The sequence below is a fragment of the Lichenostomus cassidix genome, chromosome 3, assembly GCF_008360975.1.
Source record: "Lichenostomus cassidix isolate B80296 chromosome 3, HeHo_3.0, whole genome shotgun sequence".
In the NCBI taxonomy this organism is placed as follows: domain Eukaryota; kingdom Metazoa; phylum Chordata; class Aves; order Passeriformes; family Meliphagidae; genus Lichenostomus; species Lichenostomus cassidix.
In genome coordinates this window covers 51,516,313-51,537,408 of record NC_139483.1, presented here as the reverse complement: position 1 = coordinate 51,537,408, position 21,096 = coordinate 51,516,313, and the positions used below count along the sequence as shown (strand labels likewise).

Below are 21,096 nucleotides of genomic sequence, written 5' to 3'. Positions count from 1 at the left end.
GTAGCTCTATGCCAAAAGTGCATTAAGTGCTACAACAAGCATTCTTCAGAAATCCCAAAGCACCCAGACAGCAAGCTAAAATAGAAGTATTTTGAATCTGAAACATCCTGCCTTTTCACCATTCTCAGGATTTTGAACTTCTCAGCTGAAGACAGAGAAAGCAACTTCTACCACAGAGATGACCCTGACTCTTAAAAGATATAAACATTAGGTTATGCATATGGGGAGGGGAGGAGGAAAAGTCCTTGTTGAATGCTTGTCATAAGGATATACAGTCTAATCTAAAGCACTGCTTTTAAAAACCTGGCTTTAGGTAATTTGAATTTTTGTACTGTCTGAGATGAAATCTGATTTCTCTGGTTTGGATTAACATGAAAGGGCTGGGGGAAGAAGTTACTCTGATATAATGGTGATCTGCAGTGAATGTAATCATGGAATCATAGGATGGCCTGAGTTGGAAGGGACTTTAAAGACCATCCAGTTCCAACCCCATGCCATGCACGGGGACACCTCTGTCTAGACCAGATTGCTCAGAGCTCCATCCAATCTGACCTTGAACACTTCCAGGGCTGAGGCATCCACAACCTCTCTGGGCATCTTTTCCAGTGACTCACCACCCTCATAGTAAAGAATTTCTTCCTAATATTTAATCTAAACGTGCTTCTTTCAGTCTGAATCCATTCCCCCTTTCCTGTCACTACATGCCCTTGTAAATAGTCTCTCTCCAACTTTTTTGAGGTTCTTTTCAGGTACAAGAAGGCTGCAGTTACGTCATCCTGAAGCCTTCTCTTCTCCAAGCTGAACAACCACATTCTCAGCCTTTCTTCATAGGAGAGTTGCTCCATCCCCCTAATCAACTTGGTCACCCTCCTCTGGAGAATCAACCACCAAATGCTGTTTCCATAAAACACAGGTTTCAAATGCACTTCAGCAAATTTCCAGTCACACAATCATAGAATGTTCCGAGTTGGAAGGGACCCACAAGGATCATTGAGTCCAACTCTAAAGTGAATGTGCCACACGGGGATTGAACCCTCGACCTTCGTGTTCAATGAATACTTGATGTTTATCCCACATCACTAGTAATCAAAAGGAATTAAAGGTAGATTTAATGCTAAACACAAGCTGGAGTACTCGGTTTTATACCGTGAAGTTCTGCAATGATTAGTATTTAATTTCCTTCTTTCCTTCCTTTCAAGAACCCAGTAAAGGCTTTTTTCATATTTGTTTGTTGGAGGTTTGGATTTTTTTTTTATTATTTTTTAATCTGGTTTGTGGTTTGTTTGTTTTGGGGTTTTTTTTGGGCTTTCTTTTTAAGTTCTTCTCAATGCACAATTGCCATAAGGCCTAGCAAGCTCTAGTTAACTCACTGAAATGAGAAATTGAATAGTTAACTCACTGAAATGAGAATAGAAGGAATGGACATTGTTTAGCCAGTACTGCCTACTTGGGTTAAAGCTCAACCAAGGCTAGTGGGTACAAGGGGAGAAGTGCAAATAACAGTTTGTGAACACCTTAAAATGTGTGACTGAAGTCTGCACAGACCAATTCTTATTTTTCAGGTCCACAGCAGAAATGGCTAGAAGTATTTTCTTTTCCTTTTTTGTTTTTTTTGTTTTTTGAATTCCAGAGCAGTAAGTCAATGTTTTTCTGCTGAAATCTAGGCCTTGCTTCAGTTTTATAACAGCAAACTACTTAAGACAATAATAACGAAGTTTTATAAATAGCACATCATTTGTTTTAGTTGTCTTTATCTGACCTTTGTAGGTCCATCTTCAAACAGACCTGTATATTGTTAATGCAGTAACAAGAAGAATAACAGTAAGTAAGGAGAGTCTTGGCCACTCATGCCCTCCACTTCCCTGGGAATCCTTGAGGGCATGCTGCACAGATCTCTGCTCAGTCCTGTTGCACAGAGGCTCTTACAAGACATGTTGCCTATAAATGCTGCACAGAGACCACAAACTCTTCTGGCTTTCCAGTACTTTTACAAACTCAAACACCTGTGGCAAGTGGCTGCCTCGAACCCAACTTTTAAATAAGTGTAGCCATGCCAACACCTTCATCAGCCGCCTTAAGACCTGATTCTAAACAGTTTCATGCATGAGACCAACATTTCAACCTTAGAAGTTAAAAACTGCATAAGAGCTAAGCAGTATTTCAAAGCAAGAGGTGCATTTTTACGTGCTACCTATGCTGTCTAAACATTTTAGATCCCTTGTGACACTTCACCATTCAACATGCTAGGAAGACAGGTTTCACTGGAACCTAACATACCTGCAAGGGTTTTTGCTTTTTTCTTTTACTGTGATGGAATTTAGAGATCTTAGTTCAGACTGAGGTCCTTTGATTAGGAGGTAGAGAGAAAAAAGATAGGTTTGGAATCCAGTCTTAAGGAAACACTGTAGTCAGAAACCTACTTCAAAATTAAATGACAAGAACCCACACCAACCCTTCACTGACCTGGTCAAACAGCTGTTTGCCTGTAGTGTTTGGCTGGATGGCAAACTCCAGCTCTGCATCCATAGTAACAACTCGAACGTTGATCTAAGGAGAAAAACAAAAAGCATTGTTTAAGATGCACTGAAAGTTTTTTCCAGGTGTTAACATAGTACTTGGTGTACAAGAGTCTCCACGCTTTGATGCACTCCCGTAACCTCTATAATAAACACACTTAAGCCTCAATTAGAATTGGGTTATCACACCAGCAAACTTAATTGGGGCACTCATTCTGCTGTTTTAACCAAATTGCTCCACAGGTTTTCCTACTCAACACAGGATTGGACTGATCTTCTGGTTCAACAGGAGGGTATTTTAGGTTTGACCCTTTCCAGGCCTAAACCCTCTTGGACTAAGAGCTACTGTGAGTGCACAGTATAGCTGCCTGCAGGCCGTCCCTTGGATTACGAAAGGCCCTAATGACTAAATTAAATTTAAGACTTATAATTTAACTTCCATTTATATTAGAGCTGGAATTAATCTGAGGTTTTAAAGGCAAAAGGCTGCAGATTATTCTTATAAAGCAATCAGCATTAACCTGATAAACGTTCATTCTTTCCCTCATAAAAATCTACTCAGCACATAAAAACAGCAGTAACAGGTACTGAATGATACTACAGGGCAGGAATTCAATAAGCTCTTGCTGTCAGTGAAGAAACAACACAACCAGATTTACTGCAATGGCACTACACTGTAAGACAGAGGTTACTACTGAATGCAGCAGGCAAGAGTGCTTAATGACTAGAAGAAGTCTATTAGCAGTTAATCAGCAGGCAAAAGCAGCAACTAATCTTGCAGGGAATAGCATAAGGAACAGTAAAATGGCAAATCGGGAAAGGATTATCTCCAACTGTTCTGACTGTTGCTTGCAATATTACGCTACTTCTCAAAAAACCCAACAATGCCAAAACAAATATTAAAAACCCAAACTTCGATGATTGTGTAGTACAGTTCTGCTTTCTAGCTTAGTATTTTAAAGAAAAGAAGAAAAAGTGGACATGTAAACACAAGGCCAGACAACAGGTAAGATAAAGGCAGATGAGACTTCATGACAATTTCCCAAAATTTTGTAAATGTCACATTACAGAAAGCCAGGGCTAAGAGACCAGGAGAGCCTGGCACACACCTGTAGAAATGAGAGGTAAAAGAGGCAGGAGAGGAGTAGAATCCCTCACTACAAAGCTTTGACCTTCAGCAGCTCCCAGCAGCTTAATTATGTATGTTTAAACTCTAGGATAAATAACAGGTGTAACAATGTTAAAATTAATACAGAACTGTGAATAAAACAAATTGCTTAAACTAGTTTTCATCAAATATATTAGAAATCTTTGCACTCCTTTTTCACTGAGAAACTGCATGTTTAACCAACCTTCTTCACTTTAATGGTGGACCCTGCAATGTTAGGTTAATGGCTGAACTTGATCTTAGAGATCTTTTCCAAACTAAATTATTCTGCGAGGGCATCAGGTACCTTTATAGAGCTGTTTCTTTCTCTCTCCCACATGACAGAGGACCTTCATATGGAAAGATGACTGAAAGCAGTTTCCATGTCAAGGGACCAGAGAACGTGACTTAGTGCCACCATTTTCAAGCTGTATTTTTAAAGCACTGTCCTTTAAATTAGGACTTAAAAAAATTCTCTAAATGCAAGATGAAAGACCAAGCAAGAAGGAAAAGGAGCTCTTGGCAAACCTATTTGTAGCATTTGGGATCCATAAAGGAGCATGGAATTATGTTTAAGGTTTTCTTCCCATGCCTTAAGAACCAAAGGTTTCCCAAGAAGTGTTTCCAGTGCAGGAAGAAAGGGGAAGTTCAGATATCAAATTCTCTTGAACAGCAAGGCTGCAATTCAAAGATGTGACCTTAAAAAACACCTGTTGCTTAATCCCTCTCAACAATAAATCCCTAATCATATTCTAATCCCTCTCTACCCACTTCAAGAAAACATATGCTCGTAGTCTTCAGTTTTGTACTGTGCAAGTTATTTGTACTTCTGGCTGAAACACCACAGTGGTGTAAAACAAGTATCACTTTACAAGTTAAAGAATGTAAAAGGATGTGCTTCCTACTCCTTTACCTGAAAACCTGCAGATCGTTGGCCGAGCACAAATTCCAGCTAGTACCAGTATGCATGTATTTTTCTCTAACTCTCCTTAGTGGTTATCTGCTAGTAAAAGAAGTTAAACTCCCTAGTCCTGTTTTACTACAACCCTAAAAGACTGTAGGATTAGCTATACAGTGAGCTATTTAGTGCTAAAGCTATTTAGCCACTACATATATTAAGAATTATTTCATTATTAAGACCAAAAAATCTTAGTAATCTGCTTTTCCATTTCAATCATTCAAAGCCAGAAGCATGCCAGAACATGACTACTTGGTTATCCAAAAAGCTTTCAAGGACACTTGGGGCCTGCAGTAAAAGTTAATTTCTGTATTCTTTGAGGGCTGCATAACCATCAGGACAAAGAGGAATTCCCTGGTGTGCCCTCAGACAAACTACCAGCCACATGACAGGCAGAGCAAGAAGAGACAAGGCCTTCTGTCCCTTCAATGAGTTGATGACTGCATTGGAATATCCTTTGAGTCTCCTTCCTGCCCTATTAGGCCCTCCTGCTTCTCATCTCCAAACCATAGCTTTAACTTCAAGAACATAATGGTTTTAATAGTGTTTTTAAATGGATGTCCTACAACCACTCCATAAAAGCTTTTAGCGACAGAGAAGCTGGCAGTAAAGCAGCAAACAGAGCTTAACCCACATGAAACCCTGGTTTAGACAGTCTGAAGAAACCTTGATACCTGTTACACTGAGAGTCCATTGGTTTGGCATTCAGCTCAGACCAGATGAAACTCCCCATGGCGCCAAGATGATTAAATCAACACCCAGGGTGCTAACCAATTCAGGGATTGTTGGGGAGGAAAGCAGCGAACAACTCAAACTAATTTCCATGAGCAACAAAAAGAGCAAGACAGTTAAGACAACTTTCACGAGTGAAGTCCTGCTCACCCTGCCTAGGCAAGGCATGTCCTTTGTAAGATCCTACCAAATCCTGGCAGTAATCCAGGACAACGCTGAAGCCATAAACAAAATGAAACAGTTTTTGATTTTTAAGAGCACAGGGGTGTGGAGGGGAGAGAACAGCACACAGCTGTTACACATGAAATATGGGTTTGTATTTAAAAATATGTGCATTTAAGCACTAAAAATCCTAGACAGTAAGATGTGACTTCTTTCTTGATAGGCCAATGTAATAACATTTTATGATTCTGGGGGCTGGAAATAGATTATATTTAAGGTCCCTTCCAACCTTAACCATTCAGTAACTCTACTTTTATGTCTGAGGGTAACACACTTAAAATGACAAATAGGGCCTTAGAAGGCTTGTCTGTGCATAGAAAAACACTACAGAACACAAGTTTTTTCTCTTCCCCTGTCTTAGGATGCATAAAATTCCTAACAAATTGGATTCAGAGGGGAAAAAGCATGCCGTTGAAAAGGCAATGCCATTTGCATTTAAAGGAAAAACCCTCCTTGAAGCCAAAGAACCTAGTACAACGAAAGACTGAACACCAGTTCAGTGACTTCGGACTGGACTGGACTGTAACATGATAGCTACATTACCAACTCAAACAAGAGAAAAGAAGATGAAGGCCAGAGCTAGAGAGAACTTCAGAGTAGAGTTTAAAGGACTGTAACACTATGGAAAATCCTTGCACTAGAAATTAAAATGGAATCTTCTGTGCTTTAGCGATGCCCTTAAGTCATGCATTTGCTCTTACTTTTGTTATTGTTAAAACAACATCTCTTATAATGCTAAGTTAGTAGATCAATCTGTGGGGCAGGTGCAGCCTTTCAGAGTCCATGCACATCAGCAGAGTATGTAACTTGAAAAATTGAAGTGCCATTTGCAAAACATTCAGAAAACAGTCTCTTAAGGAGGCAACACACTGCCAACCTGCTGAGTGGCACCATCTCTGTGGAAAAATCAAGGCCTAGCTACGGAGCCTAAGATGACGTTGCCTCTTCAATCCCTTCCTCTCACAAACACCCAGTTTTCAGGTGTGTTTGACACTATGAATGCACAGCTCCAGTTTTTTCTAACATCTGACTCTTGAGCACCTTGGTGTAGAATCTGTCCCTGATTGCAGGCAACAGCGTATCTTTGAAGTTAACCATTCCTCTCCTGATACTACAGCTCCACTGAAAAACATCCCTCACTGAAGGGAAAAGGGAAGGCAGAACAGAAAAAAAAAGCAAACCCAGCTCTCTCACACACTATGCCATTTTGGATATTTTGCACCCTGATGCATGGAATCTAATAGGTCACTTGCATAATAAAATAGTTCAGTGAAACCATGAAGTTGTGCAAGTCATTTAAATAAGACCATACAATTTAATTTCAGTGAATGCATAAGATAAAGGGCAGTAAATACCAACTTTTACCCATTAACACAGGACAAACCGGTACTTAACTGTGTCACTTATCATTATCATTAGGCAGCTCTAAATGCCTTAGACAATGCTCAGGAATGTCTTCTTCCTCTTTCCAAGCAGAAAGAAAGACCAGAGTCTCCTAAACAGCAGGTTTCCAAGAGGAGTAGCTTTCCAAGTGGTGGCAATTAGCAGTGGAGAAACCTAGACAGACATGCCTTCTTTCTTCAGTCACTGGTGTCTGAAAATCCCAGGAGTCACTCATACATTTAAGCAAACCAGCCACATTTTGAAGTGCTGTACAGCACATTCTATGAGAAGCAGCACACAGAGCTGTTAAGCCCTCTTGCACACACACAAACTGACTTGCTTGTGCTGGGGGAATATTGAAGTCTTAACAAGCAAGAGGAAGCAGTGATATTAATAATACTATTAAGAAAGTAGTAGCATTAATCCTCACTTCTGCAGGTCTGCTCTTTCATCACACAAGCAGCAACTACTAATGGAACAAATAACAGGCAAGCTTCTTGGCCTGGGCAACAATGCATCTGCAAGGACAAAGTAATCTCATTTTGACCTTAGCAACCAGAGCTGTTCATAGACGCGTGTAGTGATTAAGCGTCTGCTAATAGGAAAAACAACTTCATGTAGCAGCATCAGAAGGGCACTGAAACTGCTCTCTATTCTTCCACATTCCATTCAGTAGTGTTCACTGGTTCCAGGTCCAACAACAAAGAAAGATATTGTGCTAACTGATGGAGTAACTGTTGTCCCAGCTCCTGGAAACTGTTATGGGAAAATTTTCAGCTTTGAGTGGGGAAAAAAAATCCTAGAGGCTTCAGAGCTCAGAGCTAATCTGTTAACACTTCAGTATCTGCATTCCTCTGTCCTCCACAAGTTACTTAAGTCAACAGGTAATGGTTCAGAGACTCTGGAGAGAAGAAAACTCTGAGAAGGTAAGTACCCCAAATAACACAGAAGCAACTGCAGAAATATTACTTCAATTTATGATATTGTTAAGAATTTATGAACACCAGCATGTCAAAAACACAATATTTGGAGCCAAGTCTGTTTCTTCTCTGACAGAATAACCTACCTGATGGATCAAACCTCATCTAATAACATATTTGATTTGGTACCATACAACATAGACTAGGCATACAACAAATCTGGGCCATGTGAAATTACAACCATATGACAAGTTGTGCACCTACATTCTTCTTAGCTTCTTTCAAAGCAAGAGACAAACGTCATGAATATCAAGCAAATGATCAATTCCATTCACTGTTGCAGGACTGCCAAAACAGCTTTCCTCCCAGTTGAGAGCTGGGCTCAGCACCTTCATCTTGCTGGAACTACTGCAGGGACACGTAGTCTGACCTTTTCCTGTCAGGCGAAGGTCTTGAAAAGGGGATGTGAGTGTGGTGGGATTGAGGGAATAAACAAAAGTATTCTCACAGTCCCTGGAAGATGGAGTGCACTTACAAGATCACAAACAGCACCTAGTCAAGAACAAACAGGTAAGTCTTTTGGGAGGACAGGGCTGGAATTCAAAGATCTTGGTAGGTCTGAAAAATAGTTACAGGTGTTACACTTGGAGAGGTGAGAATGGAGTAGAGGCAGAGATGAACAAATTACAGGCTTGCAAACAATGGGCTACAGCAGGACTGTAGACAAGGATGTGGTTTATTATAATCCCCAGAAAAACACCACATTTCCTGGTGTGATGCTATTACATAGAAGGGAAAATTACATTCTTGAGTGTATTTGTCACCGGAAGCATTACAGAAGGTGACTATTCTGTTCTGCCTGCCTGATGACTTGCTAGCTGGAATGCTGTCACCCAAATTTGAATGCTTCTTTTGGAAGGGGGCAAGTTAATCAAGGAAAGTCTGCACTCATCTACAGGTAAGGTGTTTCTGGGTTAGATGCTGGTTGGGGTTTGTTTTTTGTCTGTGTATGTTTGGGGTTCTCTCTTTGTTTCTGGGTTGTTTTTTGGTTTTTGTGGGGGTTTTTTTTGTGTTTTGTTTTTGGGGTTTTTTGGTTTGTTTGTTTCAAACTGAATTTTATTTTTAAACATGTCACTGATCCCTTTCCAAATGGGAGTTGTCTGACACATTACATGTTTTGTACAGAAGACCACAACTTCTAAACCCACATGGAGAAAAACAGCAAAAAGCAGTCCTACTGCAGGCTGGATAACATGACAAGAAACAATAATTGCTGGAGTGGTAAGATATGATATTATGTAACCACTTCCATGCAGCCTTCAGAAAACACTGGTTCAAGTCCTTCCCAGTGCCACATTTTTATGTTTAAGGATGTCCTAGAACCTGAAATGAGAAGGCAAATGACAGACCCACCATTTCTCTTCTGTGGGAAGGACAACCTGATTCCTATGAGAATGGGAAAGAACTGCACAGCACAACACTGAAGAAAGCCTTTCATATTCCTCCTCTGCTCCCATGACAGAACTTTTCACGCACACCTGCCCAACACATAGCGTTTCGGAGAGGGCAGTGGCAGCACAGCAGCCATGAGCCTTCCCTCGCACACCGGGGAGCACAGTTTGCTGACAAAGAAGAAAAGAGCCTCAGCAGTTCACAAAATGTGAACAGGGGACACGGTCACTGGCATCCCCTTGGCTGACAAGGCAAGCTGGTTGCACCCATTTGACTGACCCAGTTTCTCAGCATACCATGCTAAATCAAAATACCCGTCTGTGAACCGAAGGACGTGTTCCATTTCAGATCTCATTGTGTTAAACATTGCTTCCTCATTGCAAATAAATGGGAACATTAAGTCACGTTCCAATGGAATTCCTCAGAGTCTATGAAGCAGTTAGGCATTGCTGCATTTGCAGCAGGTAAAATTAGAGCTGAGTAGGCTGGTCTTTGTTCCTGAAAACCTTGCTCACCTTCCCAGGAGAGGGAGAAATACCACTGAGGGTAAACTGAGTTGCATACAATGATCTGTAATCTAGTAGTTACTTTGAAATTGTCCAATATGATTGCTAGCCTTAACTATTAGTCAGCTTTAATGCAACAGCTTGTACAACCATATTTTTGTGGGGTACTGGTCCTCAGTATTTAAGGAGCAATAGCTATGTCAGTTTTACTTAACTGAAATTTCTTAATAGGAGCCCAGGCATTTGCTGCTCTCATGCATGATGAAAAAGACTTATGACTTCTTCTGTGGCAGTTTTTCAGAAGATAAATAAAGTACTTTGAAGGGAAGCCAATAAAAATTTTGGAGTGAAATCTGAAAGTTAGACTCCTGGATAAAAGTGGATGGAGGGGGGCTCATGGGGGCAGGAAAACCTTCAATGCCCAGATCTGGGGAGTCATCCAGAAATTCCAGTTTTAACAAAGGGGGTGGAATTTTCAGAATGATTTTCTCCCTCCCTGCCAGCACACACAAACAGGTCAGAAGAAAGCCAATCCATGAGTTCAGTATTGCAGCCATGTCACTTAACTCTTCTTTGTAAGATAGCATGAAACCTTCCTTCGAATTAAACATGAACATAATCCTAGAATGCAAATTCAAACTTTTTTATGTTTAGATGTGCAGAAGATGCCATACTAAATTACATGCCTATCTCAGTTCCCTAAATGAAGGCTGCTATCTCTTCTGTCAGCATATAATAACTGCACAGTAGGCATCTGCGTGAAAAGTCAAGAAGCAGCCATGGCTGCAATTGAGTTCTTTATCTTAGGTCAAGCAATAACACTTTGCATGCCAAAAGATCACGAAGATTTCATGCAGGTGTGGCAAGTACAAGTGACAGTGCATCTCTGAAAGCCTTGGATCCCAAAAGCTGAAGTCCCAGATAGACTTCCAGCATTCTCCACCTCTGGTCATCTCTGTACAGTTAACAATAACTGTTCAGTGAAACAGTAAAATCAAGCAAGTAGCCTTTCCAGAAAAAAAAAATTAAAATCTTTCTCTACTCACTGAAGTTTCCTCCAACTCTTCCCTAACAAGCAAGCTGCACCATTCTGTTTCAAGCTAGGAATAAGTTGAAAAACTGAGAGACAGAGGCCTATTTAAAATCTTTATATTTGACTTTTTTTTAAATGTAAAATTACCTAGGCACAGCTCTATGTTCTGGCAAGGCATAAAGCAATGTAGTGTAAGTCTGAAAGGCCCCAGGATACTACCCTTGAACAAAGCCCTGCACATTTAGGGAGCCCAGGTGTTTTTCATGCAAAACACTTGCCCTCACTATGTGAGGGATGTAAGAATGATTTACTTTGAACATGATATTATGAAGAAGCAGGAAGGTTTATGGTGTTTCATTGAAATACATTAATGTTTTCACTTTAAAGACTCTCTGATGCTGTATGATACTCTATTAGCATTTTCAGAATATCTATGTAAAAACAGAAGTCTGTTCTTTAAAGAAGGAACACACAGCCAGTGACAACAGGCTCAACATAACACCACTGCCTGCAAGTGTCATTTGCCCTCAATGGATGCTAGGATGGATTTAGGAACACAGAGTACAGCAACAATAGGGCCTTTGTACATAAAGAATAAATACAGAGGAAAGCTAGAGGCCACTGGATCAAACTCCTGCATACACAGACTGTTTTATCATGACAGCTGTTGCATCTAATTAAACATAATGAAGTTGCGAGACTAAGGCTTTGCACATGAAGTTTAAAGCAAGCCCCACAAACAATCCTCAAAAAAGCTTTATCTCAAGAAGTTGCTCAGAGTCCAGAAGGGATCAGATCTTCTGCTGTCTTCCATCAGAAACATAAGCATGGGGCCAAGTTCAGATAACATAGAGGTTTGAGATCCTAAGTTTTATTCTAATTTCAGAGTCTTCTAAACAATTTAGCATCTCCAGTATTTACACTACATAAAGCAATATCATCCTTGTACAATCCCCACAAAGGAAAATAAAAAAAAATAGATGAGTATCTTGTAGTCTTGATCTGGAACACAAACACCATTTCTTACCTCTGCTTGGCTTTTTTACTTGGAAGCAACAAACACACAACAACTTCTGTAAAAGGTGAACACCACAGTACCAAGTCACAAAACCCAGGAGCAGGATCTGAAGGTGTGAATAATGTAAATAAAAGCTACAATAGCCTCAGAGCTTCCCCCAAATCCAAGCATCAATACTGGTGTCTTTTATTCCAACGCTTACGCAGAGATCTGTGTTCTAGAGGGCAACATGCATGGAAAACCCAGAGCCATTACAGAGTCAGAAGTCTGACAGCAACAACACAGAATGACAGCACACAGCTCCCAACTTTCAATAGACCCTGTGGTGATTGTTCCTCTGGGGTGGAAGAGCAGCACATTACATTGGAATGGGGTGGGCTGTGTGAACACAAGGATTATCCATAACTTATTCGCTCACAGGACTATGACCTGGGAGTATATGGCATCCAAGCAACAACTATTGGATAAATGTTCTCAGTAACTATACTCTTCCCAGATGGAGATGTTACAGGATGCAAAGCAGAATTTTCATCAGATGTTAACCGGAAGAAGGTCAAGAATGGTCAAATAATTACCATGCAAGGGTCAACTAAGGTAGCTAGGACTTCTCAGTTTGGAAGAAAATTAACTGAGGCTAGGACATAAGGGCATATAAACTCATGAGCTGCATGAAAAGAGTAGTCAAGGAACATGTGTTCATTGTTCTACCAACAAAATAACGACAGGGCATCAACACTGAACAAGAAAAAAAAAAATCAAATAGCATTGTAGCAAAGAGGTTTGTAGATAACCTTCACATTGTTTGGAAAGTTATCTAGGACAGCCTTTGTTAAAGTATACTATGGATGCTGGAGTTCACAGGGTTTCAAAGGGAGACTGGACAAGTTCACAGAAATCCATTTAGTAACTCATTATATAAGACTTTTCAACCTCCAGTACCTCAGAGGAAAGCAGTGGTGCATATCTTTGAAATATTCTTCCTCAGGCATCAGCTTTTGGGCAACATCAGAGGTGTACTATGAGGCTACAAGGGCTTCTGCCTGACCTACAAGGCCAGCCATGCTCATACAGACGTCAAAATACAGAAGGAAAATGAACTCCATTTACTTAGGGAGAAATAGCAGTGCAACAAGTCACACAAGGCCCAGTAATTACGTATGTCTGTTCTGCATTCTAGATACCAATCCCTTTGTCAGAGATTTTTTTTTGTTTGATATCCCACCCTTCTGTTTTACCTGTTCCTTATCAGCCTCTTTCATTTTACTCACAGACTTCAGTGGAACGTATTGCAGGGAATTTGTGAATTTTATTAGTGGAGTTATGTGATCACCTCTGACAGCTTGATAATCTGATCTATGTGCAATACACTACAGTGCTTCCACTACTCAAGAAGGTACTTCAAACAGCATGCAACAGGTACCATTCGCTCCCAGATAAAGGTAGGTCATAGCAAGGCCTGGAATGTCACCTAAGAACAACGACATTGCTCTTGAGTAGTTACAGATCATAAAGGAAAAGTGATTGCAAGGATTGGCAAAGTACCCCCTCCTAACCCCTGAAACAGCTTAAGGGCTTCTGAGGTGAAACTTCACCAGCCCCTCACCATAGATGTGTGATGGCAAACAAATATGCGCCAGTGGTTCCCAAAGTGTACCCTGAGCACAGTGAGGGCAGAAAAACTTTCAAGAGTTTGTCTGCACAGCTGTGTCAGTTGTTAAGGAAGAAAAACTATTCTCCCCCACACCAAGAGCACTGAGTATCAATTATGCAAATCAGTCCACCAACTCACACCACAGTTTGTGCATCAGGAACTTTGTACAATCACTTATGTCTACAGAGACAAAAAGTTAAGCAAGCTAAGTGTATTTAGCTCGGTGTTGAAGAACAACTTTAGTTTCCACAAATAACTCTGAAGCCCAGATCTTACTGTAAAGACTTGAAGTCACCTACTGGGCTACACAGGCTAAATTCAGGTGCCTGGGTATAAAGGTGAGATTCTTTAATCTCTACTTCTTCAGGTAGCAGGCAGCTTACAGATCTGCTCTCTGCATCTACAGAGAAGTGGTCTCTTGGCAGAACCAAGCCACTCTAGAGTCACTTTGTAAGCCTGCTCAAGGTTCAGCAACAGGACATCCGTCCACTCATCCCCAGAGAACCTTCTCCCACACTCATTTCACGCTGAGGTTAGAACAATTACAGCAAGCATGGTCACACAAAAACAAGAGAGGAAGAGGTGGTGATAGTGACACCTAAGAGTTTTATACAATGACTATAGCACCTGCTCATGAAAGTGAGAGGGAGAAGTAAATGCACACAAACCAAACAGTGCAATCCCACACTCCCTTCTCAAAGGCAGGAAAAGGCTACAGGCCTTGTGCAGGGGAGTCAGTACCTCTTCCACTGAGCCTACACAGTAGGTAGCCAAATACAAGTCCGTGGTCATCAAGCAACAGTTTCTCTTACTTAATTAGAAGGCAGAGTCCTGCATATAAATTCTTAGAGTCAGGATTTTTACTTTAGTGGACAGCTGTTACTATCAGGTGTTTATCAGTCCCAGCTAAGCAGATGGCTGCTACTCATGCTCTCAAAGATGAGAGCAGATGCACAGAAGGCAAGTGAATTTCCCCACTATGAAGTAGGAACTAGAAAGAGAAACAAAATCTGGATCTGAACAGAGGAGCAATATGGAGGCAGCATGTTTAGTTGTTACACTGAGCTGTGACTTGTTTTCAGCCTTGTATAGCAACAATTTTCCCCTCTCCTAGGTGCAAGGATCGCATACGCTGCTGTTCTTCTGCAAAGAGCTGCACTTCTCAGCTCAGAGGCTAAATGTTATCTATTGCAGGACCCAGGCTTCAAAGCAAGCACACAACACAGCTAAAGTACATTACTTAACAGTGTGCAGTGTGGTTCAGTGATTCTGGGCAGCACTACCTTCCATCAAGGTCAATCGAGTGATTATGGGATTTACAGTGCATGTAAAGCTCTTCGGGCACAGTGTGCCAAACAAGAATGACACTGATGTAGGAATCTTCAGTGGTCATCAAGACGTCTTATTCTCAAAAAGTCCTGACATATCACAGCTTTTTTTCATGGACAGAGGAAGATGTTCATGTGGGTGGAGGAAGTGAGCAGAACAGGAAGGCTTATCTCCCTCCTTTTGCCCTCTAAGAAGGCTAAGAAATTCTTTAAGTAGTGACTAACATAACAGTTAACACCCTTGGCTTCTCTGAAGCAGCTAACATCGCACAGCAAACTGCCCTTGGAAATGCTTACTCAGCTCATGCAGTAAATAAGGGGTCTGGCAAAACTGTGAACTCATTCTCTTATAACTTCAGTCATCTCCTCAAATTTACTACTCATAGCATCCTCTACCTTTCTTTTGCGGCAGTGAGTGGGAGTTCTTACCTTTGGCAAATGGAAGCTTCTTTGGGTTCCATTTTGTCCCAGAGTGAGTATATATCTCCTGGTATCAAGTACATCATACACTGTATCACCTAATGTACTGCAATTGGTGCTTACAAGGGTAATATTCTGTTCTTCACTAAATCTATAGCTATCCATAAGCTATGACTATTTTAATTGACTATGAACACTTAAGGATATGAAAAGGTAATATTACTTCAGTCCAGTTACAGCAATCTGCTGTGAGGAACTCTGCGATAAAACCACTGTGTGTAGTTAGAAGACACACAGTCAAGAATACATTGAGAAGATCTGGGAACAATTACTATTAGTTGTTTACATTTGGAAATAAATTTCTGTCACTACACTTGCATAATTTTTGGTCTGGTTTATTGAAAACTTGATGAATTTTAACACCATAGTCTGTTCGCAGACACATAAAGGTTTGGCAGAAGACTTGTATTCCGGAAAAAGAACTTGAAGACAGCCTGCATGTTTATTCAACATCAAACAGGTATGGAGGACTTGCCTAACCACTTCATGCCTAGCACATACTAGCACATTATTAACAACACAAGGCTGGGAAAAACCTTTTGAGACATCAGTTCCAGTTACCCACTCCTACAGGCAGCAGCATTAAATTGTGTACTTGTCAAATTTTATCTTAAGGGATGTTGGGTCTTGGAATAGTCTTCTAATAAGATCAACAGGGGAGGGAAAAAAAAAATCCTACCCACCCACAAAACCCCCCCCACCACACACACTTAACTGTTCTAAAGCTTTAAAGTCTCTTAAACCACAAATTCTGCTTAAAGCAATTCTTTCTCCTCTTTGGCATTTAAATCCCTTACATTTTACACAGGTGAAGGAAGAGATAAGTCCTTGAATTCTACCAGGCTAAAGTAGCCAAGCACCCTCTTAAGGTGGATTTCTGTCTCTGGTCATCCCAAACCCCCTCTCTAGGTTCTGCTTTGAATTTTCTCCTCTGGACACAGGTAAGTACCCACATAAAGGAAAGCTCTCACTAGCACCTTCTACCAATGCTTTCTGTTAGAGAAGCCCTACACATTGCAGATGACATGGACAATGGGACAGTTTGTACTACCACTGATTAATCCATCTCCTTCTATCCTATTTAGTGAGGGACTTTCTTTTCCCACCCCTCCAAGTTTAACTATATCCAAAGGGACCTCATTACCCCAGTCCTTCAATCCCCTTTATATGTTGGCCCTCTACATCAATAATACCTCCCCTTCAACAGCACAGCATCACTATGCTCAGCTTTCTGACCACAGGCCATTAATAAAGGTGTTAAAAAAAGGTGCCTCTGGATATTATTCAGCTGGATTTTCTCTTTAGCACCAGAAGCTCCTAGACTGCATTTACTGCTGTCCTCTCTTTACGCAGTTTTATACACATTCAAACAAGTATTAAAAGTTCTTGTCCAATGCTACATCAATCAAAGGCTATGCTGCAAAGCTGACTTAATTTCTTATGAAAATTTATGGGTTTTTCTCCCCCAAGAGGAAACAGAAAAAAAACCCCAAACCAAACCAATCAAACAAAAAAATCCACCTTCAATAAAGTAACCAAGAATGCTGGTAGATCAGATCAAATTAACAGCTCTATAGACCCGAGATCACATTTCCTTCTTCTTCGGTAAGCACTGTTCATTAGCCCGCAGCCATGCTGTTCTAGCCACAATTTATTAGATTGGTTTGTTTTGCAAGAGGATATAATTCACATAAAACACAATCCATTCAAAGAGTCAAACAGAAATAAGCTAGTACCACAAATCTAGGAAAAATGCAGAGAGCACACAGACACTGCAGTAAAGAAAAGATGCAAGGCTGAGCAAGGAAGTTTATTTAACATTCCAGGTAACACAGCAAGATTTGGACAAGATGACACCTTTTGCATTTCTTTACAAAATAATTCACTACCTGTAAAGACTAAAGAACCTCTGTACAGACTAGATGGAAATCATGCATCTGAACTGTTGATGAACTCGCAGCCATAAACCCTCATGAACTGGGTATAGGTTATATATTTATAGCTTACCTTGGAGAGATCTTGTTACTTTGTAACTGTTACACATGGCAGAATGTCTGTGTTACATTATATATTAAAACATGTCTATATTAACAAATATACTTACTTCAGAATTATTTTCTGGACTGTTACTAAAATTTATTTTGAGCATGGTAAGCATGCACCAGATACAACTAATTGTGACCAAATGTTACCACAGAATCAGGAGTACAGCTGGCTTTCTAGCTCTTCACTTTGGTACTCAATTAGAATACAAAACCACTAATGTTCTAGTGTTAATGGACTCACTATTTGTTTACTCCGAAATAATAAATTACAAACATGACCTGTAAGCTTTCTGCATGAATTTATAATTTTTGTTAAAACAATAGTTTCATATAAAGGTTTAGCTCATTGGGTTGGAGGGCAGGGCAAGAGGGAAAGGCATCACCAAAATTCTGCTTTCTGCCATCATAACCTTCACTTGTAAATAACTGATGACCAGTGTGTGAGACTTCATACACAGCAGGGTGAAGTCTGCCAAACAACATCATGTTCACTTATGCCATGTAGACAAGACACATGCAAACAAGCAAGGTAATAAATATTTAGCATCCATGTCAAATGGCCAGCAGAAACTCACACTGCTTCCCTGTGCATCCCAAGAGGTCATGCTATCATTCCTCAAACATGCCAAAGGCTGTTGTCACATTCGTCCTGAGCACAGTTCTGCCTCTGGAGTGACAGCTTTACATCCTCTTTCCATGCAAACTGACACGAATCCTATTTAACTGTATTAAGATCAAATGAGCTGAGTTGGGAAGGATCCAAATCCAGTCTCAGTCTAAAGCAGTCAGACTGAACAATGTGTTTTACTAAAATAACTTCTGCAAAATTCCTCTTTTCTGTTTACACTAAGGTGGCAGTTAACCCTGCTGAGCAGCAGATTAAATATAAAAAAATGCTTGTATTTACAAAGCACTGACACAGAGTCCTGTCCATAAATCCCAGACAGCAGGTCACATCTCAGAAGTCTTTACAGTACTACTGTCCTTCCCCTAAGGAAGGTGATTTACACCATCCACCTTTGTTATTCACTAGCTATTCAGGCAAGAAACAAAGAAAAATCACCGTCTCTGAGGGAATACAAACATAGCCCTGCCAAGCAAAAGGATAAACACAGCTGTATTTTTTTTAAGAGATTAAAGAGTTTTTGTACACCTATCCATGGCTTCCAGTGCGACTTAGTCCTAAACCAGGATTTCAGATTATTCTAACCAGGATATTTCAAGAAAGCACTCTGTAATTAGCAAACAGCTAACAAGGCAGAAAGAGATTATTCACACACAACCTTTTATATCCATGCTTTGTAAATTATATATTTGCTTCCCTCAGTTACAGAAGGGTCCTTTCAGTTAGACATTATTATATGCAGCAATATATCACCTCCCACTGATGTAATACAGCCAAGGAGACTGAAGATTTATCAGTTCTTAAAAAGACTGAGCACAGTTTGGTTTTGGCGTGTTTTTGTCCTTTGTTGGTTTGGTTTTTTGGGGGTTTTTTGGTGGTGTTTTGGCTTTTTTTTGTTGTTTTTGTGGATTTTGGGGGTTTTTGTTCGTTTGTTTTTTGTTTTGTTTTTTGTTTTGGGTTTTTTCGAGGTTTTTTTTGTAGATTTACAGAAACTGCAAGGTAAGTTAACCTAAACACTTCATGAAAAAAAAAGAAGGAAAAAAAGTTCAACTAACTTTGATTTTACAGTGGTAAAACATCAATTGCTTATTACCACAAAGATAAGCTTGTTTGCTCCTATTTCACATTTCATTTATGTGAGCTAATACTCACATAACTCCTTCGCTGCATTGCATTTTAAGAAATATTGCCTCTATCGAAAATAGATAGTAACAACAATCTGTTCTGATTATGCTCTTCAAAGTTCAAAAGTGCGTCTGCTCCAACGCCTGCTCAAAGCTCCGCATTAGGCAGTTGGCTCCTCAAGGGAATTATCGTCTCTAACCAGCACAGGAGCAGCAGACTTTAAAATAAAACAAACAAAAAACCCACTAGAAGGTCGGAGGCGGAGGCGGTGAGGAGGCGGTGGTGTCAAGAGAAAGAAGGAGGAGTGGAAAAGACCGTTCAAATTAGAAAAAAAAAAAAAAAGAAAAAAAAAAGGCGGGGGGAAGATAAACAGGTCTTTGATAATGAGCGGTAAAGCCCAGTCTGGAGAACTTTATTAAGAGTCCCTGGCATTCGGTTTTTAAGATCGCAAAACAAGTAGGGAACAAGGTTTTTCCTATGTTTACAGATGCATACACGCTTCCTGTAGATAAATGCATAGGCCACAAGCATACTAAATGGCAGCCAGCGCAGTTGTATCATTTCTCGTTAAGCGGGAGCGTGATGAAAGCTCTTCTTTCGAGAGTTGCTCGGGAGCTCTGTGCGTGTCTAGCACGGAAGCGCTACACAACACACAGCAATCCACCGCCTGCTCTCAGGAGCACAGCTCCCGGGGCTCCGTGCCTCCGGCCCCGGCGGCAGGACAGCGAGGTGCCCCTGCAGCCCACCCGAGGCGCCTCCGTCCTGCCCGCGGCCCGGCGCCCGCGGCGCCCGCAGGCAGCCCCAGCCATCCCTCCCGCTCCGAGCAGCCGCTGATGTGGCTCCCGAGCGGGGAGCCCGCCGCTCCCTCCCAGCGCCGTGGAGAACTTCCCCGGGCACTCGAGTCGAAACGCCCCGTCCCGTCCCGGGGAGCGGGATTCAGCCCTTCCAGCCCGGCAACAGCCCGCCCCGCCAGGCGCCCGGGCTCGGGCAGCCCCCAGCGCCGGGCGGGAGGGCGCCGGTGCGGCCCCGCGGAGCGCCTCCCTCCCGCCGCGCCCCACTCACCGGCTTCGGCATTTTGAGGGCTGCTGGTGCTTCTGCTACTCCCGAGACAAACGTTCATGCAGCGCCTGCCTCGCCTGTGCCTAGCGCCCCGTGCGGAGGAGGTGCAGGAGGAAGGAGCCGCTCCCGGCCACGGCGGCAGCGCAGCCCGCGAGTGCGGCGCCGGCCGCCCGGCGGCGGGTTAAGTACGGCAGGTGGGGCCCGGCGGTGACTCACCGCCGCCGGCCATTACCCGCCGCTCCCCCCGGCGCCTGTGGAGCGCGGCACCGGCCTCGCCCAACCGCCGGGCACCCCCGCCGGCTTCGCTTCGACGTCTCCGGGGCGCAGGGGGCACCGCGGCCCGGAGCCTCCAGCAGCCCCCGAGCCCCTCGCGGTGAGGGCCGGGCTGGGCCGCCAGCGAACCGGCAGGCAACAGGTGTCGGTGTGAGGAGGCGGCGCCGCCCCGACCCTCCCGGCACGGCCGAGCCGCGCGGCCTCCCCGCGTCGCCCCCTGCCCGCACGGCCCCGACCCCCGCGGGCAGACCCTGCCCGCCGCCCCGCGCCCGCACCTGCCGCCGGCCGCGCCGGGGCCAGCGGGGCCCAGCGGAGCCCAGCGGGCACGGCCCCGCCCGGGGTCGGCGCTTCCCAAGCCGGGGGATGGCACGGGAAAGGCGCCCGGCACAGGGGAGGCAGAGGACCCTGAGGGACGGCTGCGGTGCGTGGGCTCACCGGGTCCCCAGCTGCCCCGGCCTCCATGCAGCCCGGGGAACGGGGAATGAGTTCAGCTTTCTCTAGTGATGGGCATCGGTGCTGGCCTGTAATAGTTGCTGTGTTTCTTGAAGTGCAACGTTGGAAAATATGATTACTTAACAAAACACAGGCTTGCTTTGTGTAGTAAAGCATATTTTCAGCAATGT

The 21,096-nt window shown here is 42.5% G+C and overlaps 1 protein-coding gene across 1 annotated transcript in view; it reads right to left on the bottom strand.

The window, feature by feature from the left end:
• Positions 1-20,499, bottom strand: part of EZR (ezrin) — a 37,723-nt gene extending 17,224 nt beyond the window's left edge. The window contains exons 1-2 of the mRNA XM_085055760.1: positions 20,204-20,499; positions 2,464-2,547 (exon numbers count right to left, since the gene is read on the bottom strand). Of these exons, the coding sequence (XP_084911886.1) occupies positions 2,464-2,547; positions 20,204-20,215 (96 nt within the window). The 5' untranslated portion in view covers positions 20,216-20,499. The remainder of the gene's footprint in view (positions 1-2,463; positions 2,548-20,203) is intronic.
• Positions 20,500-21,096: the final 597 nt, after the last annotated feature.